This window comes from Rhineura floridana, chromosome 1, assembly GCF_030035675.1.
Source record: "Rhineura floridana isolate rRhiFlo1 chromosome 1, rRhiFlo1.hap2, whole genome shotgun sequence".
NCBI classification, from domain to species: Eukaryota; Metazoa; Chordata; class Lepidosauria; order Squamata; family Rhineuridae; genus Rhineura; species Rhineura floridana.
In genome coordinates, this window is record NC_084480.1 from 27,495,900 (window position 1) to 27,511,736 (window position 15,837).

Here is a 15,837-nt window from a genome sequence, read left to right on the forward strand (position 1 = left end):
GAGAGAGGGGGGAAGGGGGGAGTCAGAATGCTGAGGAATGCTGTGTGCTGATTGTTGGAGTGAATGGGAAATGGTGTGTTGCTTTGTGGCAATTGACAGGAGATAGGGCTGAATTCTTGATGTTAGATTATTGAGGGCGGCAGTTAGAAGGGCAAGTTAGGTAGGATTATAGTGTTATTCTCTGAAGAAAATTTACCTGGCACAATATATAAGAGACTAGTGACCATTGTATTTTAAACACATGCTTTCAAAACCAACTTATTAAGTAATCCTGTTTATATTCCATGTGTTTCATAAATTAATTCTATATATTTTAACACACGCCTTGGCCTAGCTATCATAGAGAACAAGCAGGTTGGCAATGGGTAAATATAAGTGGATGCAATTATTCATAGTGACAGTGAAGTACCAAGTGGAGTGAAACAGCTGCTGGTTTCAGAGGAGCAGCCCATAGCTGGCATCTTGTGGCAATAAAATAGCCAGAGGGGTTGTGGTTTTTCTGTTGCCAGAGCAGTCTGTAAGCAAGAGTTGTTATGGGGGGGGGGGAATAAGCAAGGGCCCTGGTAACAGCTTTACTTAACCCTTAGTGTGTGTGGTAAAAGTATCTCTGCCTGCTCCAGGCAGTGTGTTGGCAGGGGAGACACGACAGTATTTAATGTAGGATATGCTGAGCCAGTGCAAACAGGAAGTGAGCAGGAAGAACAAAAGTCTCTTGTGCTTTGTGGATTTTTGAGGGCATATTTCTAGAGTGCCATATGAGGTCCTGGGAGGCACACTGACAATGATGAATGATTAGATGCAACAGTGGTAGATTAATGGATGATGAACAGTGTTTATCAGAAATGGTAAGTCTTGTGGTCCAACTGGAATATGATTTTCTCTACAAGAGTACCAAAACCTTAAATTTTTTCATGCTGTGATGTGGAGCTCTACAATAGTGACGACAATCTTCTGAATTGAATTTGCTGTCAATTCTGAGAGGTAGGAAGCCAGGAATTCACGTTGGTAAGCTGGCCAGTTTGATGAGGGGCAATAAGAGAATGAGGAGGGACAAAAAAAGAGATGCCCTTTGTTATCTGTTCTGGATGGTGCATGGAGGTCCAGACATAAGGGACTCCTTACATAGAGATGTTTTTCTGCTTTGCAAGAAAGCAAAGTTAAGCTCACCTAAAAAAACTCTCAACAACAACAAACACTTTCTCAGATCTTTACAGGTTTCCAAATGAAGCTCAAGAAGAAGAAATAGCAGATAGAAGCTTGCTTTTTGAGTTGCATCTCTGAGATATCATGCTGTGCTTTGGATGAAACTAATTTGAAGCTTATTGAACCTTCATTTTTCATTGCTGTTGGTATATCCAGGTTCAGGTCCTACAGACACAATATTCTGCATCTTTCCTGAGAATTATAATTCTTTGGTTTTATTTTGCCCCTGGCCTGGTCCCAAAGGTAATAAATAGTAATAGTTTGTTTTTTGTTTGTTTTTTTTTAAAAAATCCAACCCTTTTAATGTACGGCAGTCGAATTCTACAGCTCCCAAATAGGTGTACTATTATTAGGGACTGCAAAGGTTCTGCAAAGGTTCTGCAAAGATCTCAGTTGCATCTTTTATTCCCTGCTGAGAGCAGTCTTCTAGGTCCTCTTCTCACATTATACTGGCGATGTAGGAAACGCTGCATTATTGATCCTTCTTTCATGACTTGGGCAAAATGGGTTGCCTTAGGGCACATGTTATCTCTGTTTCACATTGCAGATCTCAATGTGTTAATCACATTGATGGAATCACCATCTTCATGTTTCCTGACGTCGCCACTGTTTAAACTGGGGATGGGGAACCTTAGGCCTGGGGAGCACATGTGGCCTCCCAGGCCTCACTGTCTGGCCCTCACAGCTCTCTCAGGCCACTTCCCCTCTCTGCAGGCCACACTCCTCCCTGGCCTTGCTTCTCCTCCCAGGTGTTTTTGCCTGACTGGAATGTGTCCTTGAACTATGATAATGCCTTTTGCTTATCTGGATACAGCATAGAAAGCGATGTGTGAGTGTGAAGAAACTACCTTACTGTACAAAAGTAAAATGTACATTCATTGCTCCACCCACTTTTGACTCTGGCCCCACCCACCACCCATGCATGTGGCCCCCAGAAGGGAATCCAGCCCTCAGGCTGAAAAAGGTTCACCACTACCTCTAATTTAGAACTTCCCCCAGAATCCTTTGCAAAATGCAGGGAGTCCATGACTGACATGCAGCAATTATGCAGTTGACATGTCAGTGTGGAAACGATTCCCTGAAGCTAGGAAGTCTGAAAACTACCTCCCCCATTTTATGCCTGAGCTGAATAGTGACTAATTCATTTCAACGAGTAGTTTTCTTTCCTCTCAATGCTTTTATGCAATGAATAGCGTAAGATAAATCAAACTCCACCTGTGTTTACAACACTGACTCAGACGGCTTTTCACACAGTTCCTTCCCAAGGCAGAGATGTGCCTGTTTTTCCATCCATCACAAAGTGAAAATTCTGCTAAGCCTGCTGGACAGACCTGCTCTTCCTTTTAAGCCACAGGCTGCTCACTTAGCCACCCACAGGATAAGACTTCCTGATTTCGAAGGACTGTTTTCAACTAAATATTCTGTTGTGTGGGATTAACAGCAAGCCCTTCCAGAGCACAGTTTCCAAAACGGTGAAGGATAAAACCAGGTGTACAACATTGAAATAAAGCAATTAATATGCAGCCAGGTAACAGCTCAACCTTTCTTTTTTTGCTTTATGAAAAAGAACTCTTTTATTCTGCAGAATGAAGTGGAAATTAGGGGGTTTGGTAACTGGCATTCCTCCTTTCCAAAAACATACAGCTCTGGCAGCTTTTTCTCTCTTTGTAACAGTTATTTGATTTGTTTTTATTATTTTTTTACGGTTTGCTTCCACAAACGCTGTTATTTTAATTGGCACTGTGGAGACCCACTGACTTTTGTATTGCCACTAACATTTCCTGTGCAATGATTATTGCAATCCTAACGTAGTCAGAGAGGAGGTTGTCCGTGTGTCAACAGAGGCCATGAGTTAGCTCTGTGAGGCGTGGAACCTATAGCAGTGAAGCTGAGAGTATCTATTAACATAAATTTAAGATGCTGTTTCACTGTAGCTCAGTAGTAGAGCACATGTTCTGCATGCAGAAGTTCCCAAGTTCAATCCCTGGTATTTCTAGGGGGCATTGGAAAAGATTCCTGTCTGAAACCCTGCCAGCTGGTGCCGACTGATGGTGTGCTGAAAAAATTTCCTGCCTCCCCCCCCCCCGGCCATCCTCTCTTCCATTAATAAGAAAAGAAATTTTATTAAAACTTATCAAAAGGGGGGGGGGAATGGCAAAATTATTCTGAGTGGGGTGCAGGGTTTTTGAAGTATTTATGTTAATTTTGCAAATGCAAAGATGTATCACTGAACACTAAAGTCAGGATCGTTCAGACCACGGTATTCCCGATCTCTATGTATGGAAGTGAAAGCTGGATAGTGAAAAACGCGGATAAAAGAAAAATCAACTCATTTGAAATGTGGTGTTGGAGTTTATTTGTTTATTTATTAAATTTATATTGCCCTTTCTCCCAGAAGGAGACCAGGACAGCAAACAAAAACACTAAAAGCACTGTATAACATCTTAAAAACATATCAAAACAGAACATCTTTAAAAACAGCTCACACAATTCGCTGTTACAAAACAAAATTCACACAAATGGTAAGCTAAAGAAAACAATTCCAAAAACAGCAAATATAACTGACCAGCAGAATTAACTTTTGGCCCAAACAGAAGCCCCTAAACAACACCCCACAGTCAAGATGATTTCTGGCCTTTCTGGATAGTAGTAGCATTTATAGCGGCAGTCAGTCACACACACACACACACACACACACACCCCGGACTAGGTAGAAACAGGCCAGCAACTCTCTTGACTTCTCCTATAGTGCTTTTTCAGATCAGAAAATATGGACAGCCAGGGAGTCTGCAGAGTGCTGGAGAAATGTTGCTTCAGTAGGTAACCATCAACTCTCTCCCCCACACACCCACACTCTACCCTTGGCCATATCACAATGATAAGGTCAACTCAAAATCCTGTACTTGCTGAAATTCTAAAAAAATTAAGTACCCTGAGAATGAGACAGAAAAATGAAGCCCCTTTCACTGAAGAAAGCTTCAAGAAATTGGAGGACAGATTTTGGACCAGCGCTAATGTCAACAGTACTATGCTAGCTAGCTCAATGGCCCCACTTGGTATAAGGCAGTTTCCTGTCTTCTTATGTAAAGGGGCTTGTCTGGATCGCACATTGCTACTTTTCACCTAGTATCTTACTTAAGACATACATACAGGCAGTGTATGTTTTGAAGCACCTGGAGTCCCCCATAGATTTCCCCATACATTTGAAGCATGTGGCTTCCGTTTGTGGCTGTAGTTTGTTTAGGGTGCTGGAAATTGTAGCTCTGTGAGGGGTAAAGTGCAGTTCCCAGGTTTCTTACAGGGAAGTCATGTGCTTTAAATGCATGGGGTGTGGTGTCCCAGAGTCCACCTTTAATGACAATCTGTAAGATGGGATTCACTTTTTAACTATATTTATTTATTTATTTATTTATTTTTAAAACTTATATACCGCCCGACTAGCAATAGCTCTCTGGGCGGTGAACATAGATACAATAAAATACAATATAATACAAAGCATCACTCTAAAATCAAATTTCACAATCTAAAAACAGCAAAGGCTAAAATCAAATTACAAACATTACAATCATTAACAAAAAATTAAAATGCCTCAGAGTAGAGAAAGGTTTTAACCTGGCGCCGAAAGGATGATAGTGTCGGCGCCAGGCGAACCTCCTCGGGGAGACTATTCCATAGTTCGGGGGCCACCACTGAGAAGGCCCTTGATCTTGTCACTGCCCTCCGGGCCTCCCTATGAGTCGGGACCCGGAGGAGGGCCTTCGTAGCAGACCGTAGTGTACGAGCCGGTTCATAGCGGGAGAGGCGTTCCGACAGATATTGAGGTCCCGCGCCGTATAAGGCTTTATAGGTTAATACCAACACTTTGAATTTGGCCCGGAAGCGTATTGGAAGCCAGTGCAAGTGGGCCAAAACAGGTGTTATATGGTCAGACCGCTTCGTTCTTGTTAGCAGTCTGGCCACCGCATTTTGCACTAGCTGTAGCTTCCGAACCGTCTTCAGAGGTAGCCCTACATAGAGCGCATTACAGTAATCCAAACGTGAGGTTACCAGAGCATGTACTACTGATGTAAGATCCTCCTTACTCAGGTAGGGACGTAGCTGGGCTACCAATCGAAGTTGGTAGAACGCATTCCGTGCCACAGAGGCTACATGAGCCTCAAGTGACAGGGAAGAGTCTAGAACGACTCCCAGACTACGAACCTGTTCCTTTAGGGGGAGTGTAACCCCATCCAGGACAGGATATGTATCCACCATCTGATTAGAAAAACCATCCACCAACAGCATCTCAGTCTTATCAGGATTGAGTCTCAGTTTGTTAGTTCTCATCCAGTCCATTGTCGCGTCCAGGCAACGGTTCAGCACATTGACCGCCTCACCTGAGGAAGATGAAAAGGAGAAGTAGAGCTGCGTGTCATCAGCGTACTGGTGACAACGCACTCCAAAACTCCTGATGACCGCACCCAACGGCTTCATATAGATGTTAAAAAGCATGGGAGACAAAACCGAACCCTGCGGGACCCCACATTGGAGTACCCACGGTGTTGAGCAATGTTCCCCAAGCACTATCTTCTGGAGACGGCCTGCCAAGTAGGAGCGGAACCACTGCCACGCAGTGCCTCCAACTCCCAACTCCGCAAGCCTCTCCAGAAGGTTACCATGGTCGATGGTATCAAAAGCCGCTGAGAGATCAAGGAGAATCAACAGAGTTACACTCCCTCTGTCTCTCTCCCGACATAGATCATCAAACAGGGCGACGAAGGCTGTCTCAGTGCTGAAACCGGGCCTGAAACCCGATTGAAATGGATCTAGATAATCGGTTTCATCCAATAGCGCCTGGAGCTGGTCAGCAACCACTCGTTCCAAGATCTTGCCGAGATATGGAACATTTGCCACTGGTCTGTAGCTGCTGAAATCCTCTGGGTCCAGGGAAGGCTTTTTCAGGAGTGGTCTCACTGCTGCCTCCTTCAGACAGCCAGGGACCACTTCCTCTCGCAAGGAGGCATTTATCACTTCCCTGGCCCAGCCAACTGTTCCCTCCTTGCCAGTTTTTATTAGCCAAGAGGGGCAAGGATCTAGTACCGAAGTGGTTCCACGTACCTGTCCAAGCACCTTGTCCACGTCCTCGAACTGAACCGACTGAAACTCATCCAACAAAACATGATAAGACTGTGAACCAGACACCTCACTAGGGTTAACTGCTATAAAATGAGAGTCTAGGTCCCGACGAATGCGTAAGATCTTATGCTGGAAGTGCTCAGCAAACTCATTGCAGCGGGCCACCGAAGTATCTACAGTGTCCTGAAGGCCTAGATGGAGTAGCCCTCGGACAACTCTAAAAAGCTCCGCTGGGCGGGAGAGAGATGCCTTAATAGTGGCAGTGAAATATTGTTTTTTCGCCGCCCTCACCGCTCCTATATACCGCTTGGTGAAAGCACAAACCAGCGTATAGTTGCATTCATCAGGAGTTCGTCTCCATCTCCGCTCAAGCCGCCTCCTATCTTGCTTCATCGCCCTCAACTCTGGAGTATACCAAGGAGCTGAATGAGCTCTGCAAAGGAGAGGGCGCGCAGGAGTGATCGTGTCGACAGCCCGGGCCATCTCTGCATTCCACAGATTAACCAGGGCTTCAACAGGAGCGCCGGTCCTATCAGCCGGAAAATCCCCCAGAGCCGTTTGAAAACCTTCAGGATTCATTAGTCTCCGGGGGCGGACCAATTTAATAGGTCCCCCACCCTTGCGGAGGGAAAAGGTCGCTGAAAGTCTAAACTTCAGCAAGCAGTGATCTGTCCATGACAAAGGGAGAGATGTAAAACTCCCCACATCCAGATCACTATCCCCATGTCCAGTAACAAAAATAAGGTCGAGTGTATGCCCCGATATATGTGTTGGGCCACTAACATATTGGGACAGCCCCATGGTTGTCATGGAGTCCATGAAGTCCTGAGCCGCCCCAGACAAAGTAGCCTCGGCATGAATGTTGACATCCCCCAGTACTAATAGTCTAGGGAATCTCAACAATACCTCCGAAACCACTTCCGTCAACTCAGTTAAGGAAGCCACTGGGCAGCAAGGTGGGCGGTACACCAAAAGGATTCCTAGTCTGTCCCTCTGGCCCAACACAAGGTGCAAACATTCCAGACCAGTAGTTGTATGGACATGGTGCTTGGTGAGTGAGATGGAACTCTTATAGACCACAGCAACCCCACCTCCCCGACCCTCAGATCTACCATGATGCTGAACCAAATACCCCGGTGGGCAGATCTGGGAGAGACTAACTCCTCCCTGTTCGCCCATCCAGGTCTCGGTTATGCATGCCAGATCGGCTGCCTCGTCCATAATCAAATCATGGACGAGGGTTTTTTTATTATGAACCGATCTGGCATTAAAAAGCAGCAGCTGGAGATCTGAGAGTTGGCTGAGAGGACAACCAACAACCCTGCGGGTATACATGCTGGTTACCACCTGAAGCAAATCTCCCGTACTGATAGAAGAAGGAATTTTCAGAAATTCAACTTGTCATATGGGGTGAGAATACTGGCACCTGTCAAAATTCCTACTTCTGCCCATTTATTCAAAATATGGGAGGCTCATCCTCATATACACCCTCCTGGCCAGTCTCCCCCCCCTCTCTCCGTACAAGAATTGTAAGAGAAATGAGAAAATGGTGATGATGCTGTTACATGCATCCCAATCTCTGCGCGATGAGAGACTTCCAAGCGTTACTGCACTTACCCAGGGTTCGGTTTCCTTGGAAGGAAGGTCAGTGGAGAATGTGGTGTCTTTAGGATATATGGTTTTATTTGCACATATATACAACCTGAACACAAGGTGGAAGGGCTCACAGCATTAACACTAACAGATTTTGCTTCCTCATTAGGTTTTTAGGGAGGCTCTCCAGAGCCATAGCTTGGGATTCAGGACACAGAGCAACCAAACCTCTGCCTCTTTCCAACTGCATACCAAACTAGACTAAAAAGCTTCCTCCTGGCCCTAGGATGGGATGGCTTCCAGCCAGGTGAGGTGAAAGAGCATCACCAGCCAGTTGTTTCTATGGCAACACATTTGTTCTTGACCAAGTCTTTAGACATGTAAATTGGCTATTTGACAAGCTTGGTCAGAACCTATTACCCTAACAAAGAAACTGGGTTGATCATAGGGTTGCCATATTGCCCGGTTAGCCGGGTTTTACCCGCATTCTTTGCATGCCACCTGGCGCCCGGCTACCCCTTAGGTGGCCCAGATTCTCAGCTTTAATTTAAAAAAAAATTAAGTTTCTAGGTGGTCCGGTTCTCAAGATATACATAAAAACGTCAGCCGCCCCCGACTGTTAAATCTTTCTTTAAACAGTACTGTATACAGTACTATAGCACTTCATAGCTTTAACCCTGCCTGTTCAGGATTGCAGCCAATCAGTGAAGCCAGGATTGTGTTTCAGTTTCATTGACCTGAGGCAGTGTCTAGAAAACAAAATGGTGGTTTCCCCCCGTTTATCTGAAAATCTCATAAATTGGGTAAGTGTATACATTTCAGTTTCTTTTCCTCTTGTGTGCAGGAGTCAGATCTTGGGCAGTGTTTTGAAAACCTTCCCAATACTTGCTTTTTGTAAAAGCAATGCTAATCCCATATGCCCAGAGTAAATCTCATTGAATTCAATAGGACTTACTTTTGAGTAGACATAGTTATGAATGTGCTGAAAATCAATGGGACTTTGGAGTGAATGTAAAAAAGAATTGTGTTTGTGTTCTAACTCTTTCTGTTGCTCCCCCTCCCCAGTCCTATTTTAAAGCAAGTAGGCAGGGCTTACTTAGGTATTACAGTTTTTATTGTGTAGGAAACTAATACTGATTTTTTAAAAACTAATACTGATTTTTCTCCAATGACCAACTGGTTTGACAATAAACTATTATATGGGCTATATGTATTTATACATCTGCAGTGTGTGCGTGTGGGTGTATGGAGTCTTTCCAACACCCCTGTGAGGTAGGGTTGGAAACCAATGCAGCTCACAACAAGAAATAAAGCCATTTAAAATCCAATAACCATAAAAACAAGTATAAACAGTTGCAAAACAGCGTAAAGTGGCATGATTCGGAATTTTGGGTTGTGTGAATGAAGTTGCTTATCACTTGAGGTTGCATTTCTGTCCCTGTTTGAGTAAGCCCCACTGAATACACTGGGACTTGCTTCTGAATAAATAAACCTAGGATTGCACTATAAATATCTTTACAGTTTGTGTAAATAATAAATATATTTGATAGTCATGCTTATATAAATATTTCTTTATTTATCATATTTTTGGTTTTTGGTTAGGAATCCTGACTGGTTGTGAGATGCTTAGTTTTCTGCCTTACTCATAGGAATCTTGTTGTGGTTGGTATGGTATTGCATTTAAGAAATCATGGTACGAAATGGCCTGAATCAGTATAAGGCAGATTCCTTGGTTCCTAAAAGTGGGAAGAGACTCAAGGGCCACAGTGACTCCAACATTTATTTATTTTTATTTACAACATTTGTATACCGCTTTATTGTAAAAAATCTCAAAGCAGTTTACAGAAAGAATTAAAACAATAAAATTATTGGCAAAAGCGTTAAGGACAGATACTTAAAAACATTCAAAATAATAAAACGAACAATGAGTTAAAAACAGATTTAAAAACAATAGCTTCTGCTAAAACTGATTTTAGCAGGTGCTGAAAAGAGGCGTCTGCCTAATGTCAATAGGCAAGGAGTTCCAAAGTATAGGTGCTGCCACTTAACAGGACTGATTTCTTACAAGAGCAGAACAAGTACTATGTGGCACCCATAACATGGAAAGCACAGCTTGAACTTGGCCTGGTAGCAAATCAGCAACCAATGCAGATTTCAGAGCAGAGGTATTATGTGCTGATAGGATCTCACTCATGTCAGCAATTGTGCTGCAGCATTCTGCATTAACTGCAGTCTCCAGGTCAGGTTGTGCTGCATGGGGATTTCTGTGACCTTGGCTGACTGCTAGGATTTTTTTAGTTTGGGTTTTTGGTTATGAATCCTGACTGGTTGTGGGATGCTGTGGGAGGTGGAACCTGTGTAGATGTGGTTGATCAAATGGAGAAGAAATTTTGAGTTAAGCAAAGCTCTGCTTTTATAAAACCTAAGAAACATACAGATACTTTGAATGTCTGAGTGCCTGCACCAGTGGAATACTGGAGGAACTTGTAAAACTTGCTGCAACAGTATTTAGAACTGAGCATGTGGTGTGAAAGACTCCTTTTCCTAACATTTTGGCTTCTTGTTTTTCTCCACCCACCACATCTTTGAAATATATCGTATATGGTTAACCGTACTGCTGCCCTGACTTACTTTATGTTTGTTGCTATTTTGTGTTTTTATTATGTTTTTATATTGATTGTGTATTTTTATTGTTTTTATTATATTTGTAAGCTGTGCTGAGCTCTGTTTTTAACAGCAGAAGGACAGGATATAAATCCTCTTAATCAATCAATAAATATTCCATAGTGTTGGAAACTAGAGTCTAGGCATTTAAGGCTGAAAATGTTGCTTTTAAAAAAAAGATTTCTCACATCTTTCCCCAGTTTTTGGTGGTAATTCCTAGGCACAAAAACAAAACAACTGGCCAATCCAAATATTAATATGCAAATAATTTGCAAATTATTTGCATAATATGCAAATTAGCCTGTCCAGATTTGTGGAACTGGAATATGGCAACCCTAGTTGATCAGTTGAAACTCCATCCCAAACTCCAGCAGATGTTTGAAAAGGATCTGTGTATTATTTGTTACACATGTGGAAAAGGTTACAATTTTGTTTCAGGAGGTGGATTAGCATATGGCACCCTCATGCCAAGGTGCATTTTGGCACCTGAGAGCTGAGACAGAAAATTCTAGAAGCACCTCCCCCCCTTTCTTCCTGGCAATAAAAATACACCCATAATACATTAAATAACCAACTATTTTCTGCCTTCTCCTGACACCCACAACCAGCTGCCTGAGGCAACTACCTCACTTTAACTAATGGTAGGGCCGGGCCACTCTCATTTCAATATAAAAGCTCCCTGAACATAGAAAGTTAAATGTCGGGAAGAGTGCTAATTCTGTATAAGCAGATTACCCACCCACCCCTGTCCTGGGGAAGCTTTTTTTCTATAAGATCCCAAGCCTAACATCTGAAATGGTCCAGCTAATGAACTGTGCTACCACCTTCAATAGCTGTTCATTGTGAACTAGGCATGTCTTGCTCACTTCCATTTTCTCGGAGGCGCTCTGTCCTCCCCTGCGCCATCTTTCTCATGCAGCACGGGACCTGCTCCTTGTTCCCTGTAGACTGCTTCTGCTTCCTCCAGCTTCTCCTCCTCTGGTTCGCTGCTAATCCCCAGGGAAGGTTCTATACAGCAAATTGCAGGTAGACCCTTCTCTCCCCAGTGGCATGGTCTGAAGGCACTTGAGGTTAGCAGCTTCCTAAATCTGAGCAGGTCTGGGTCTGGTCAGGGCCTGGATGGGAGACCTCATGTAGGCCACCCTGGGTTCCATGATGGAAGCAAGGCAGGATATACGTAAAAAATAAATTAAGTACAATTAAGAAAATGCATTTTAAAATCCCAGAAAGGGACACTATCCCACTACAGAATGCTATGATGGGAAAAATATTAGCACTCCCAGCGGGGATGGAATATTGCCAATAACTGGATGTTGGATTAATAATGGAGTCAATTGCTTAGTGCTGTGGAGATATACTCCCAGCAAACCTTGGGGCAGATTGAGGGAGTTCACTGGTGGACCACACAGAGCAGTTGAGATGTTACCTTTGGGATCTCTAAAGCAGTGGTGGGCTTTGTAGCCCACCCGTTCTGGCCTCAGGCCTAATTAGGCCTGCTCATGTTGAAGGTACACCACCCTGCTAGAAGGCAACATCAAAATCAGTTGATCATCAGCACCTGCACGGCCCTGTGCCTTTACCTGCATTTTTTGATTTCAAACCGCGAATACATATGCACCATACATTTAAAGCACATTCCCCAACTCCATAGAACCCTAGGAACCGTAGTTTGGTAAGGATGCTGGGAACTGTAGCTCTGTGAGGGGCGGACTACACTTAACAGGATTTTGTGTGTGACAAATGTGTTTGAAATGTATGGTGTGTATGCAGCCTGGCTTACCTGACATCATTGTGACATCAGGTGACTGACAGGTCAAAATTGGCCCACAGAGGTGGGGGAGGTAAGGTCCTGGCCTGCTGGCTGGATCTAATTTCCCACCCCTGCTATAAAAAACGACTGGAAGTGTGCTTTGGGATGTCAGGCTGACATGTTTCCACAATAGGGTTGATCAGGTTTATAGACTTAGAGGGCAAAGATAAATAAAACCAGACAAATGGGAGCTTGCTATGTTTTCTTTATTTCTAATTCATGGCTAACATCTTATGTGTATTTATTTACTAGGATGCAGGTCCCATGGAGCTCAGTGTGACTCATTTTCAAGTAAGACTGTTTAGTATCAGGCTGCAAAAAGTCCAGGACCCCCTGGCAAGAAAAGCAACACATTTTTGGATGTAAACTGTCAAGTCTGATATACGCATGTTGCAGAATGAGGTGGTAGAATGGGCTCTATCACAAACTGCAAGAGGTGATGCCATTTATATATATATGTAACATTTTCAGCCCCATCTCTGCTCAAGTTAAAAAACACAAACCCTAATATTTTATACAAGGTTTCTACTTTAAAAAAAATGGGGGGGGCCTTCAAAAATTTACTCCCCCCCATGTCTGACATGATACAGCCCAGTCTACCACCACAAGCCTCTACCACTTTATTTCCACCTTCTGCTGCTGCATGCATAGAGCAGGCCTCAAATTAGGCCCAGGAGAAATGGGAGCTGATTGTGCATTCTCTATTTTGTAGGAAGTATTTCATATCAGATCTACAAAAAGTGTATGGGGGGCAGAGTATGTTGTAGAGTGAGTGGCAGGTTCACAATTCTAATAATGTCCTTTGGGAAGTGATCTGAACTTTCCGAAAGGGTGGTATTTCATAGGTTCTCCAGTTCTTGGCAGGAAAATATATATAATTTCATTCCAAACAGTAATGGGTCTATACTGGGCTGTTGTCACCCTTATTTTAAGAAGTTTCTAATGGCAGGAGACTGTTATCTCCAGAGTCTTTATTCTGCAGTCCGATTCATTGTCCATAGGATTTAAAGTGCTAGACTTTAAGCTTGTAGAATTCCACACAATATTTTTTCACTTAGAAGGCTTAACTTGGCTTTTGCATTGCCTCTGCCTGTAGCATGAATTCAAAATGGCTAGTTTTATATTTTTAAAATGTTCTTTTCTGCTTTCTGTCCCAAGTTATACACAAATACAGTTAAGCACAAACAGTGCAAGAGAAACTCAAAAACATGTTCTAATATTATGTGTGGTGTGCAGAAATGCCTACAATTGTCCCTAGGGGGATAGACTATTATGAAAGCCTGTATGAGAAGTTTTGACTCGGCTCTGGGAGCCTTTGTTGCAAAAATAAAAGAAAATGCTGGGCATATAAATCCACTTGTGCCACTGATTCCACATGTAGCCTTGGGCAAGTCTCATTACCTTTTGGAGTTTCTCCCTCTGCAAGATGGGAAGAGAGGCTTACATAAAATGGGCTATTCTGAAGGCAAACACCAAATCATTAGCAGCCTTGTTTTTAAAAATGGAGAGATATACACATTTAAACTATTTATTTATTTATTGCATTTGTATACCACCCCATAGCTGAAGCTCTCTGGGCAGTTTACAACAATTAAAAACATTAAAAACAAATATACAAATTTAAAAACACATTTTTAAAAAGCAATTTAAAAACACATGCTAAAATGCCTGGGAGAAGAGGAAATTAATTAAAATAGCCCTTTGAAATTGGAACATTTCAAATGCAAAGAACTGAGCAGCAGGGGTTCTGTGTGGAAAACTGGCAACCAGATCCCTCAGTTTGAGGGATGGGGAGCGGGGTGTAGCCATCCAGAGTCTCGGGGGTCTTTACTTTTTTGGGAGCAGGGTTCCAATGCCTCCAGCATCCTATGAGCCAATCAGCATGAAAGGAGAATGTGTTAGCCACTGAGAAGAGTCTTCTAGCATGCTTCTTTGTCCTTTCTTGCTGATTGAAGCCAACCAGAGTGAAAAGTGTCAGCCAATGAGAAGACTCTTCTCAGTAGTTAACACACTCCCCTTTCATGCTGATTGGCTCCTAGGGATGTCTGTTGAGAGAGAAGGCATTAACAAGGATCCAGAAGCAGAAAGCAGTATTCAAACCTGGCCAGGTGATTCTGTAATATTAGGCTGTATAATCTTAGAAGGGGTGTGGCCGTGAGGGGGTGTAGCTGTGACTATTATGAAGGGACCCTGCACTTCTGAATTTGCCACTACACCACTGATGGGGAGAAATCTAAGCAAACAGTTGAGGGTGGAGAGGCCCAGAGCTTTTGAAGGAGGGATCCGGATTAGACTCTGCCACCGAAGCCATAAGCTCAGGGAAAAAACAGGGTTTGGACTTCCCGGTGGTGGTGAGAGGCAGCCATTGTCTCCGGCGTTTGTCCTTTCTGTGGGAGGGAAACGGCTGTTTTGCGCCGACATTTCGGAGCTGCCGTGCAGTGCGCAATAACTGTTCGTCCTTCTGCGAGGTACCGTGAGCGAGCTCCGCAGGGGGGCGTCGGTGGATCGCTCAGCAGGGGGAGGGGGGCGTGTTGCGGGATCCTTCCGATCCGATCCCGGGGGCGAACAGGGGGCGAGACAGAGGCGCCTCGTCCAGTCTTCCTTGCGCGCCTTGTATTACTGGGGATTCTTCTAATCCCATCAAAGGGCAGGTCCCCGCCCCGTTGCGTGTGTAAAAGCTAAGTCCGTGCCAGCCCCACTGAGTACCGTCTGGCTTCCGCAGACACAGGACTTGCGGCTGGTTTCCCCCCCCCCGCTCCTCCCGGATGTTCATCAGCTCTAGAATCTGTTCTGGAGCGTCGCTGCGTCGGATTGCAACCGCAGCCTTCAGCGCGCTCTCCTCAACTTGACCAAACTTTGATTCAAACAATAATAGAGGGGTGGGGGGGATTGTTTGGAAGCCGGCCGATCGGATTTGAGCCAAAATGGATCTACACTTTAGCCGGTCCTGCTGCGGCTTCTCCCGCCTGCTTTTGCTCTTACTGGCTTGTTGCATCGGGCACTCAATCGCCCGCAGAAGGAACATCCCGCGGAGGCAAGGTAAGCGAGACAAGGGGGTGGCGATGGCGGGGAACCCTCCCGCCGTGTGCGGTACCACGTCTCGTTGCTGGCACCTCTGGAACGATCAAAAAGTCCCCGGAATCGCAACGGAATCGCAGGCGGACGCCTGCCCTACTACGCGGGGCGTGTAGGAGTCATTAAGGGGTGGGTGGGTCGGCGGACAAAGTGAAAAATAAAATCAATGAAAATAAAGCGTCCCCTTCCCAAGTCAATACACACTTGCGCGCGCGCGCCTTTAAGAGACGCGCGTAAGCTTCTTTGAGCCATTCGCCTTGCACACCTACTTAGCGCCACTAGCCTCGCCGCTTGCTCCGTTTTAGCTGCTGTGTAAATCTCAGCGGTGTGTGGAAGCCGCTGGTGTGTGTGCCTGATTCGGTTTCATTTCAGTCCCC

General features: G+C 44.4%; 1 protein-coding gene across 3 annotated transcripts in view; it reads left to right on the forward strand.

Annotated features, from left to right (window-relative positions):
- Positions 1-2,645: 2,645 nt before the first annotated feature.
- EGFLAM (EGF like, fibronectin type III and laminin G domains) overlaps positions 2,646-15,837 on the forward strand; it is a 169,024-nt gene continuing 155,832 nt past the window's right edge. Inside the window, exon 1 of one of the 3 annotated variants that reach the window (XM_061616668.1) lies at positions 2,646-2,731. In XM_061616668.1, the coding sequence (XP_061472652.1) occupies positions 2,722-2,731 (10 nt within the window). In that variant the 5' untranslated portion in view covers positions 2,646-2,721. Of the gene's footprint in view, positions 2,732-14,627; positions 14,854-14,933; positions 15,425-15,837 lie in introns of those variants that run through there. The other 2 variants (XM_061616689.1, XM_061616659.1) reach the window with 2 other exon arrangements.